The sequence below is a fragment of the Mytilus californianus genome, unplaced genomic scaffold, assembly GCF_021869535.1.
Source record: "Mytilus californianus isolate M0D057914Y unplaced genomic scaffold, xbMytCali1.0.p SCAF_10, whole genome shotgun sequence".
Classification (NCBI taxonomy): Eukaryota; Metazoa; Mollusca; class Bivalvia; order Mytilida; family Mytilidae; genus Mytilus; species Mytilus californianus.
The window spans coordinates 67,296,187-67,308,638 of record NW_026262582.1 but is presented as its reverse complement, the minus strand read 5'-3'; the positions used below and the strand labels follow the sequence as shown (position 1 = coordinate 67,308,638).

General features: G+C 32.0%; 1 protein-coding gene across 1 annotated transcript; it reads left to right on the top strand.

Moving 5' to 3' along the window:
- The first annotated feature begins 3,920 nt into the window (after positions 1 to 3,920).
- LOC127719145 (caspase-8-like) lies at positions 3,921 to 12,226 on the top strand. Its single transcript, XM_052225168.1, has 5 exons — positions 3,921 to 4,083; positions 5,003 to 5,101; positions 5,631 to 5,930; positions 8,281 to 8,488; positions 9,734 to 12,226. The coding sequence occupies exons 1-5, from the start codon at positions 3,921 to 3,923 to the stop codon at positions 9,864 to 9,866; spliced, it is 903 nt and encodes a 300-aa protein (XP_052081128.1). The 3' UTR covers positions 9,867 to 12,226.
- Positions 12,227 to 12,452: the final 226 nt, after the last annotated feature.

The following is a 12,452-nucleotide window of genomic DNA, read 5'->3' as shown; positions in this document are numbered from 1 at the left end:
AAGAAACTAAAATTAAAAATAATACAAGACTAACAAAGGCTAGACGCTCCTGACTTGGGACAGGCGCAAAAATGCGGCGGGGTTAAACATGTTTATGAGATCTCAACCCTCCCCCTATACCTCTAGCCAATGTAGAAAAGTAAACGCATAACAATACGCACATTAAAATTCAGTTCAAGAGAAGTCCGAGTCTGATGTCAGAAGATGTAACCAAAGAAAATAAACAAAATGACAATAATACATAAATAACAACAGACTACTAGCAGTTAACTGACATGCCAGCTCCAGACTTCAATTAAACTGATTGAAAGATTATGTCTTCATCATATGAATATCAGGCACAATCCTTCCCGTTAGGGGTTTAGTATCATACCATCATAACATATATGAGAAGAACATAACCCGTGTCATGCCAACAATTGGTTTTTAAATAAATGTGTTTAGTGCCGATGCAAAGACCCTATAAGTGAATCAATATTAACACCAAAATATGCAATCTTTAATGACCTGACAACAGTATCGTAACTATATCCCAACAGTATCGTAACATATAGAAGCTTGTTTATGATCATAAGATAGTATCCAGAAGTAAATTTTGTAAAAAAATAAATCCATTTTTTCCATTTTTTACTTTTAAATGGACTTAGATTTTCTGCCAGGAAACAACACATTCACTCTGTGGTTAAAGTTTTTAAAATTTTAATAACTTTCTTATACTATTTTGGATTTGTACCAAACTTGGACAGAAGCTTGTTTATGATCAAATGTTAGTATCTAGAAGGAAATTTTGTTTTCTTCCAGTTAACATTACATTCAGTCTGCAGTTAAAGTTTTTAAACATTTATTAGATTCATAAACTATCCTTGATTTTTACCAAACTTGGTCAGAAGCTTCTTACAATCAAAAGATAGTATCAAGAGGAATATTTTTATTGATCTACTTCCTCATTTTTGTTGAGCCTGCGATTAAAGAGAAAAAGTAGGCGAGACACTGGGTTCCGCGGAACCCTTACGAATTTTGGATTATATGCATGAAATCATAAATTTAACCATTTACACCATGTACACACAGTCATGACAGTAACATATATATAGCACATTTGACTAAAGGAAACCAGAAGTGATTCAGAGTACCAGATACCTATTTATTGAGGAAACAATATAATCATAACAAAGAGTTTTATTTAAAAAATACATGTACAGACCAATATATTTTTGTGCTGATATTAACATTTTTTCACCCAATTGTTAATATAATAGAATATAGAAAAAGACAGTCAGAATTTCTGCCTGAATATAGATATTAGTACTTAAGCAACCATTCAATCAATCAATATTTCCCCTCAGGCAGATAAAGGTGGATAATGTTTTACAACAACGTGCAATACTATTATTTTTTTATTCCTTTGCCCTTTTTTGAGTGTACATGATGCATTCATTGTATCCACACTAAACTTTAATATCTTTGTGTTTCTAGACTTGTGTTTTTTTTTCAAATAATCTCGGATCAGCATTACTGTTGAATCTGCATATTTGTTGGTCATATATATATAGAAGTACTAACCATATTATTTATCAAGTTCCATGACCAGGAAAGAGAATTCTCAGCTTGTCCCAATCTATGGAACAGCTCTCCATATGAACTGTGAAAGGTCTTTATTTGCTCCTCCAGAGCATTTACCCTTATAGAGCATGGACAGTTACTGTCTGAGCTACTGCCATGACTGCTTGTATCTGAAATCCATGTTGTTTGTAAGTCTGGTTGTTCATTTCCAGAGATTAGCCTCAAAATATCTCCCACAATTTCTGATGCTGGCCTACAAGAAAAAATTATATAGTACATGTTATGGGTGTATGTAGAAAGAAGAAAATAATACAACAGCATTTGATACAAAACTTTGTATCGTTTACATCAGTTTATAGGATTGGTGAACAAGACATTTTAGACCATCCGTTAGCAATGGTTTGTTTGCTGTTTCCCAACCCACAATTAGATAAACTGTTATCACAGAGATATGTCCCACCTTTTTGTAATTTTGATTATGCAAATATTAATGTGCCAATGCTTATACAATTGAATACCAATTAACATTGGCTTACCACTAATGGTTCACCTTGAACTGACCTAATCACAAACTAATTATTACATGTTAACTTAACAAAATTATCAAAGTCAATAAACTATGACTAAGGGGGCAGAGCCAAATAATCTCAATGGAAATGATATATGCCAATGCTTATACAACTGCATACCAAATATTATTGAACTACCACTAGTGGTTCCCCATAAACTGACCTAATCACAAACTAATACATGTAAAATAAGCAAAAGTTTCAAAGTCAATAGACCATGACTGAGGGGGCAGGGCCAAATAATCTCCATGGAAATGAGATGTGCCAATGCTAATACAATTGCATACCAAATATGATTGACCTACCACTTGTGGTTCACCATAAACTAGACCTAACCACAAACTAATACATTGTTGACGCCGCTGCTGCCGACAACAGCATACCTATGTCTCGTTTTTTGACTCCATCAAGGCGAGACAAAAATGGGTAGGCAAGTACTTTTTTTTTCTTTTCTTCAAAAATACTATAAAGCCAATATTTGTAAAATCATGCCCTTATATTTTTACAGTTAAGGGTTTTTTGCTTGTGAGAGAGCTGTCTGCATATTCCATTATCATGATTATTGTACTATTTCTTTTACTGTATGTTTTACTAAGAGTTCTTATATCTTTCTGTATTCCTTTTAATAGGTCCGGGACACAGTTATCGTCCTTCTTTCGTTGTCTACGAATATAGTCCCTAATGCGGACAGTGTTTTACATTTTGTTCATACATATTTCAATTTTATTTCCTTATATTTTATGCATAATATAGTAATATAGAGTTTAAATTACATGTATAAACAGTTTATAATAATTTTTAGGTGTAGGTAAATTAGTGATCTGATCCAGTTTGTAAAGGTCAAAAATTAGTATGTCTAGATCTGAATCTGTCAGACTATATAACCTAAAATTGTCCTTAAATTGAGTGACAGTTTTTTTACTTTTCTATAATTTTGATATATAATGTGTCCCAAAATTAATACACTACACTGTAAAAATATTTTTTGGATAGAGCAGGTGCTAATTCTTGTTAAAATATTTTTGTTGTTTTCTGTTTTAGATAAATTCACTACGTCATAACTGTTTTCTCGGACCAATGTTTGTTATATGTCTGTCTTGTTTTACTGACGTCATTTTGTCGGGCTGTTCAATATAGTTTTTATAAGAATTCTTCGACTGTTTTATAAATTGTTTATATATTCTTTTCATTTGGTCTCTTGTGGAGAGTTGTCTCATCGGCAATCATACCACATCTTCTTTTTTATGTATATGCTACTTATAGAAAAAAAATAACTTTTTTTAAAAAGACTGATTAAAATTTTAAAAAGACATCTGCAAAGGACAGACAAATAGTGTCCCAAGGAAATGAGGACACAGATTTTAGAGCAGCCACACCCCCTTCTAATCAATCACATTCAGGAGCACAAGTCAAGGTTATTAAAAAATCTTTAGTAGTAGTAAGCTCTGACAAGGTAGGACAGACACATGACTATATGATACACTGTAAACCAACTAACGTTTGCTGATACTTTATTTTGTGTTAAGTCTTTTTAGGAAACATGTTACAATTTATATTCATGATTTTAGATTTTTTTTATGCATTCATATATATATAAGACTAGATGATAGTTTTGCATTTTTGCCATGATTTATTTTCACGTTGATTTTCAACTCGAGAAAGTTGCTTAAATAAATCGTTTAGGAAAGTAAGTTGGTTTAAAGTAACCAACATGGAGAAAGTGGCATTAAAACAAACAAACAATCCATCAATCAATGACTCCTGGTATTCATACTTTTGGGAATTTGTATGGTGATATTATTAAATTATTTTTTTCGAGGTTTTGATCCTCTAATTAACCAGAGAATACGACAACCAAATCGTCAGGATGATGTCATTGTCAGGCAAATGGAGGCTTTGGCCATTGACGATTCTGCCTTGCCTTTCTATAAGATGAACGCCATTCCCAGAGGTTAGTAGATTTATATCTTGTGTTAGTAGAGCTAAACATTTTGATTGTTTAATGTTTTTTTCCTTGATTTTTTATAATGTCCTAGTTTTAAATGGGGCAGATGGGATGTATAAAAAAGGCCATATATGTAAATATGCTTACATTTTTCCGTTTATAATACAAGGGTTAATGCCAATATAGAGAGGTTTGTGGACTTATATCATGCTTTAGTAGAGCGTAACATTTTGATACTGTAAATTCAGAAATTATTGATAGGTTTTTATTAAGGTGAATAGTGCAACTGATGAGTAATGCAAGAATAAAAACATTCATTTTGAATTCAATACATACATATGTATGTGGATATTCTTGAAATCGCTATAATTAATCTCAAATCTTCATCCATTTTTCCACAATTGCAATAATAAGTTTGCCCAATAATTTCTTGATTTACAGTAGTTGAATGTTTATGCCCCCCAAAAGTTTTACCCTTAAACAACTGTATGTCCATTAGTCTATAAATTGGTTTCCATTCTCTAACTTAAGTTTGCCTCAACCAATCGTTTTAAAACTTAAGCACAATGCTTATAACCACAAAACTCAGATCAGGTACGAATTTGTGTAGCGTGATTTTTGAATGGGTAACAATGTACTTACAGAAGAATTAGACCTTTCATGTAAAAGCAAATTAACTCAAAATATTTATACACACATGTATACAAACATGGGGACATCATCTGTGTCCCATAGACATATTCCCCATTTGTTTTCTTTAATTTGTAATGGCTCAGTTTGACTGAATTAAATATGAAATTAAACAAATCCACTGTGTTGTAATTTATATTACATCAACAATGATGAAATAGTTTGAAAACAATACACGTAATAGTAAGTGTGCATTTTTTCTTACATTAATCGTTAAAAGGATATTCTTTTTTAGGGTTAGCAATAATAATAAACAACGAGCACTTCCATAAGATAAAAAATGATCAATCTAGCAAGGAGTTGCCAACCAGAACTGGCACAGAAAAAGATGAAGGTAAATTAATGTTGTAGTTCTATAAGGGTACATCACACACAAGGGAGAAAACTCTTTGGGAGTCAACAGAATGTAAAAGAAGAACCAAATATTTGTGTATCCCCCTATTATTTTGGTGTTATATTTGTAGTTGCAAAAAACATATGGCAATACATCTTTCACAGAAGTAGTTTGGAGATAGTACTTGTAGTTTTTGTAAAAATGATAAAATAGGTTTATAAAAGAGAGGTGAAAGATACGAAAGGGATATTCAAGCTCATAAGTCCAAAACAAACTCACAATGCCATGGCAACAAATGAAAAAACGACCAAAAACATGCAATATTACACAAAACACTACATAGAAAGATTAAGCAAGTGCTTCAGAAGCATTAGTAATTGTTCTGCTCCACATGTGACACCCATTATGTTAATTAGTTATATCAAGGGTTAGTATGTACTGCTCCACATGTGACACCCATTATGTTACTCTTGTGTTAATTAATTGTATAAAGTCTTATTTGATTATATAACTTTTTATATTTGTTTAGAGAAACTTGATTACATATGGAGGAAGTTAAATTTTGAGGTACAGTTATACAATGACGTGGACTCGACAAGAATGAACCAGATCATGGTAGAAACAGCCTGCCAAGACCACTCAATGTATGACTGTCTTGTGGTGTCAATATTGACACATGGAACTCTTGGCCATGTTTATGGAGCTGATGGAAGGATAGTAAGAATTAGCCAGTTAACTAGTTGTGTTTCTGGCAGAAGATGTCAGTCTTTGGCGGGAAAACCGAAGTTGTTCTTCATTCAGGCTTGTCAAGGTACAGAAAACCAAGAAGGTATAATATTAAAGTGTACATCTATGTTGGAATTCTTGTAAAATGAAATCCTTTGTGAAACATCTGGGGCTGTAATAAAATTGAGAATGGAAATGGGGAATGTATCAAAGAGACATCAATCCTGCTGAAGAGCAGAAAACAGCCGAAGGCCACCAACGGGTCTTCAACACAGCGAGAAGATCATACACCTGAAGGCAGGCTTCAGCTGGCTCCTCAACAAAAATGCGTACTAGTTCAGTGTAAATGGACGTCATACTTAACTCCAAAACATATAATTGAACTAGAATTAAAAATCATTAGACTAGCTAACAAAGACCAGAGGCTCCTGACTTGGGACAGGCTAAAAAAATGGGTTGAACATGTTTTGTGAGATCTCAATCCTCCCCTTTTACCTCTAGCCAATGTAGCCAATGTAGAAAAATACACACGCTCAGTAAAACTCAGTTTTAAAGTAGTCGGAGTCCAATGTCAGAATAGGTAACAAAAGAAACTAAGCAAAATGACAATGATGCATAGATTAACAAGATTAAAGGGGCACTAGCTACAAGATATCTAAAGTATGATTGTTTTTTGTTCAATCAGTAATGATAGTGAAAAAGTGAAATAATAATTCGCTTTTAGCAGGCATTATGGTTCAATTTTGTCAACTTAAGCTAAGAAACATTGATGATGAATTATTCACTTGCAAGGTTGGAAAAGCAACAATTGCTAATGGAGACTACAAACAGATTCTGGCACCTATGATTATGCTGAGGAAACTAATCATCTTCAGATAAATTATACTGTGGCAAACATTGACAATGTAGCTTACAAATGCAGATACCGGCACCTATGTTTACCCTGAGGAAACGGATCATCTTTCGATAAATTATATTGTGGCAGATATTGTTTAAAAAAATTTTTTTTATTATTATTAAATATCAATTAGTCATGCAGGTGCCTTGCATAAGTATTATCATGTTGAAAATGTTTTCCTATATTGTAATGTAGTATTTATAAAGATATTAGTTCATGTGTATAGCATATGAAAGCACTATGTCAAGATTTGTATTCATGTGAACTTCAATTTAACCCCTTTGCTAGAGATAATGCATGAATTGTGTTATCTAAAGGAAAATAATGTCAATATTGAAAGTGAAACAAAGGTAAATCATTTGACTGACTTGATTCAATCCACAAAAAATCATTCTTATACAGGTAAAAACGATGATTAACATATATTTTCAATCTATAATATGAAATTAAACAGACCTAGAAAAATCCAATTACACGAGTTCGCATTCTAATTATATCTATATTTATGTTAAATGGCTTATATGACCATCGGAGGTCTTCGGAGGTAAACTTGATAGTTAATTAGATGAATATACACACGAGACGAAGCTACATACAATCGAGCCTAAGCCCTGGTTATAAATCAAATATAAGAATTTTGAGTCAAATCGGTGAACATGAATTTGACAGCTAGTGCCCCTTTAACAAAGGACTACTAGCAGCTACTGTAATGACAACTCCAGACCTTAATTAAATTAACAAAATATCTATTCGAACATTTTTTGTTTTGTTTTTGAAAAGGCTTTATAATACAAGGGATAATATTGTTATTCTTAAAAGACGAATATGACACCTTATGTACTTGTGTACACCATGCATATGGCTTCCAAAACGGTCATATTTTCCAGTCATGATCTGTTATATTAATTTTTGACCGGCTAGTACACAGCTTAAGTCAATTTTAAATGTAGATTTGCCACATTGATATACATAAGAAATAAAAACTAAGGCAAATGTAAGGTTTAGGCTGTATTTTTTACCACCATTATTTACTATATTGGCTCATTGACTGCTACGATTCACCTTTTGGCCTGACTGGTAAACTTTAAAGTTTTCTCATATCTAACTGTTTTCACTCTCATTATTAAAAATTGGTTTGCATCTTTATAATGTTATCAATAAAAAATGTGTTTTATCAAAATATTATTTAAACTTATTGAATAAGAAATTTAAAAGGTAAAAAAGCAAAAAAAAATCAAAAGAACCATGTTGTGTACAGAAGAACATATCTGAGCATGTTCACAGGTGTAAAATTTAATTGTGCAATTGAAAACTTTCAAAATAATGAAAAACGTAATTTTAGGTAATTTATACCGAGTATCTTAAGTTCATTTCAAGTATTTACTTGAAGATATTACGTGATAAGAAAGACATAAACTTGATCATGCTTCACAAAAATACAGATTTTAGTTTTTCTCTGTTCCAACTACCGCTGTCAAGTCAACATCTAGTTGTTATTGGTATTCCTGATTTGAAACTAAAAATTTATTATTACAAACATTGTCATATATTTTAGGTCATGCAATTGAAACAGATGCTGACATACTTAGGCCAGATGAAAGACATAATTTAAATGTTGACAGACCAAGGGAGTTAATCCCTGATGAAGCTGATTTCCTGTTAGGATATGCTACTGTTCCCGGTTATGTTTCCTACAGAAGTAGATCACAGGGGAGCTGGTATATTAATAAGTTAACCGTGAATCTGGATAAATATGCTAATAAGTAAGTATAGGAACATGTTTTAACTTAAATTTTATGGCTTTTATTGTTTTTGCTCAAGTGAAGTATTGCCATCACTTGGCAATTGCTGAAAACCAAACATGTTGTCTGCTCTATGGTCGGGTTGTTGTCTCTTTGACACATTCCCCATTTCTATTCTCAATTTTATGATCAATTATTAAGAATGACAACTCTAAGCAAAAATTCACAGTATATTACTTTTTTATTCTTTCTGAAAATCAACTCGGCCATTGAACATTTTTGTTATTTACAGAATGGAGGTAGAAGGTCCGAGTACACAGTTATCGTCCTTTGATTTTCGTTGTCCACGAATAAAGTCCCTAGTGTGGACAGTGTGTTGCTTGCCAATTTTTTTAGTACCCCTTCCAAATGTATTCCTTCATGTTTTATGCCTCAAATAGCAAGTAGGGGGATGAAATTACACTGTAAAAAAATTTGGGTCATGAATTGTAAAGTAAAGTAGTGATTTGGTCCAGCTGAAAAAGGTTAAAAATTAGCACTTCGGAAGCTGTCAAAAGATTTCAAGACCCCCTTAACATAGAATTGTCCATATTTTGAGTTAGAGCCGATGAAGTTTTCTATAATTTTGATATAATTTGTCCCAAAAGTAGTACAACACACTGTAAAAATATTATTGAGAAAGCGCAGGTGGGATTTTTTTTATTTTCATTTATTGTCTAAAAGAAATGCACTACGAAATAACTGTGTACTCGGACCAGAATATACCAAGACAGTAAAAAAAAAGACAGATCTTGGCCGGAAAAAAAGGTTTAAACAAATTACAGTCTACTAAAAAGATAACTAAAGACTTAGAGCTATAAAACAACAAAAACAAAGTGTGATATCACATGCTCCAGAGTTGTTCTACCTCATATATTGTACTGTAAAAAATGAAATTAGAATAAAAAAAATATTTTAAAAACATTAAAAGCTTAAATGAAGTATTTAAGAAACATTATGTATATTTGGTCATACTTGATATTTTTGGGGGGTTTATTTGAAAGACAGACTAAAGTAGTTTTGTTTTTAACTCATCTGACCCAAAAAGGCTTTGTAAGCCATTGCCATCATTTCATGTGTGTAGTTGTTGTCCTTCCTCGTCTTGAGAGTTTTAAAAAATATTTTCGTTTGAAGCTACTTTACCAATTTCAGAAAAACATAAAAAAAATGAGGTTTCTTATTATTGGTAGCATTTGCATTAATTAAATACTTTTATCTCATTTTTAGGCATGACTTACTGAGTATTTTAATTAAAGTAAACGAAGAGGTTGGAAGAGCTACAGCAACAAATGACAATGGACACTACAAACAGATTCCGGCACCTATGATTACGCTGAGGAAACGAATCATCTTCAGATAAATTATACTGTGGCAAACATTGACAATGTAGCTTACAAATGCAGATACTGGCACCTATGTTTACCCTGAGGAAACAGATCACCTTTCGAAAAATTATATATTGTGGCAGATATTGTTTAAAAAAAATTTTTTTTATTATTACTTAATATCAATTAGTCATGCAGGTGCCTTGCATAAGTATTATCATGTTGAAAATGTTTTCCTATATTGTAATGTAGTATTTATAAAGATATTAGTTCATGTGTATAGCATATGAAAGCACTATGTCAAGATTTGTAGTTTTAAGGATTTAATTATGACCTGATAACTATGCAGTCAAACTGAAAATGAGAACCTCTGTATACTGACTATATAAGATGAGGTTTGAAAAGCATAGGCATAAATACATTGGGACAAGAAGAACTGTGACCTAACAAGACAGGTTTCTGTTTTTTCATGTGATGTGAGAAGCAGGTTTGACTTACTTACAGTTGGGTGCAGACCAAGCATTACATAAAGTAAACGCAAGTTAACGCCGCGTGCACATATTTCGTTAGTTAACTTCAATTTTCGCGTTTACTAGTAAACGCGCGTTTACTATAATTACGTTAACGCGGTCAAAATGGAAATTTCTAATGTCTACCCGAGTAAACGGGCGTTTACTATGTGTCCGTTTAGTCAGTAGTAAACGGGCGTTTACTTCAGATTTCACAAGTTTATTTTTACGTGCACTTAAAAGTAAACGGGCGTTTACTACAGATTTCACAAGTATATTTCTACGTGCACTTGAAAGTAAACGCGCGTTTACTTTTCGCGTTAACTGATTGTGTAAATTTAGAAATAAACTTCGTGTTCATTTGTACATTTATTTTAATTAAAACGACTTGTATCTTAATATTTTATGTACAAGTGTTTCAAACCAGAACAATTCAAAAACACCTTTAATTCGAAATATTAACTTTCATTAATTACAAAAAATCAGTTCAAATAATTTTCCCGAGTAGCAGATTTTCTATATTTTCTTTTCAAAAGTTACATGTACAAATATCGAGGCAAATAGAAAGGTTATCCAACACATCGGAAAAATATTTGCATATGATGGGATATAAACATCATGGTTTACGTTGCTTCGTTCCCCATTTTTTAACAGTCTCTTCCTAAATATAACTCTATGCATTTAATACATGGATTTTTAATCGTAATTCACCTTGTTTGCCTTGGATTTACATGATTTAAGATTCTGTTTTGCCAAATGTTCGATCGAAAATTATACAGTGTATATATAGGGATATTGATCTGGTGTTGTATAAGTATGTACATTTGTACCATCTCGTCAATTTAGACAGATTTATCCATAACGATTATAAATGATATCTGGGACGTCCGAAAAATATACTCGTTCTGAACATGAAAAAAAATATTTGCCCCTGGACGTTAGGCTACAAACGAAATCAATCAACCGCCATAATATATTAACAGTACACTTTTCTAAGAAGAGAACTTCTCATACTTTGGATACATATCAACTCGTACTTTTCATTATAAATTACTTTAATCAGTCATGTCAGTGTTGGATGATGCCGTTAAATATTATAGTTTTGTTTTAAATACAAACCATCCCGAACTACTGACTTAAGTGACAGTTCATTATGCAACTATAAAGATTTCCATAATAAACTGCAAATATGGTCAGTTTTGGTTGATGCGGACAAATAATTTTGTTATATGAGTCAGTCTAAGGTATGAAAAAACTAAAATTTGTTTTTGATTCAATATTTTAAATAAAAAGAGGACATGCTGGCACTATAACTTGATGCGAACAAAATTGTGTAGTCATTGTTTTCTAATATTACTGTCATTTGTTTTATACAGTTCCTTCTGACCTAAAAATATAACTAGTTTACTATGCAGCTATATAGATAAGCATGATATAGTGCAAATATAGTCCGTTTTGGTTGATGCGGACCAATTATTTTCTTATACGAGTCAGTCTGAAGTATGAAAACTACTGATATTTCCTTACGATTCAATATTTTGAATAAAAACAGGACATGCTGGCACTATAAATTGATGCGAACCAAATTTTTTAGTCATTGTTTTCCAATATTGCTGTCATTTGTATTATACAATCCATCCTGATATAAAAATATTACTAATTTAGTATGCGACTATAAGATTTACATAATAAGGTGCAAATATGGTCAGTTCTGGTTGATGCGGACAAATAAGTTTGTTATACGAGTCAGTCTGAGGTATGAAAACTACTGATATTTGTTTACGATTCAATATTTTGAATAAAAACAGGACATTTTGGCACTCACAATTGATGCCAACAAAATTTTGTAGTCATTGTGGTCCAATATTGCTATCATTTGTTTTATACAATCCATCCTTACATAAAAAAATAACTGATTTACTATGCAACTATAAGATTTACATAAAAAAGAGCAAATTAGGCCAGTTTTGGTTGATGCGGACAAGTAATTTTGTTATATGAGTCAGTCTGAGGTATGAAAACTACTGATATTTGTTTACGATTCAACATTTTGAATAAAGACAGGACATTTTGGCTTTCTCAATTGATGGGAACAAAATTTTGTAGTCATTG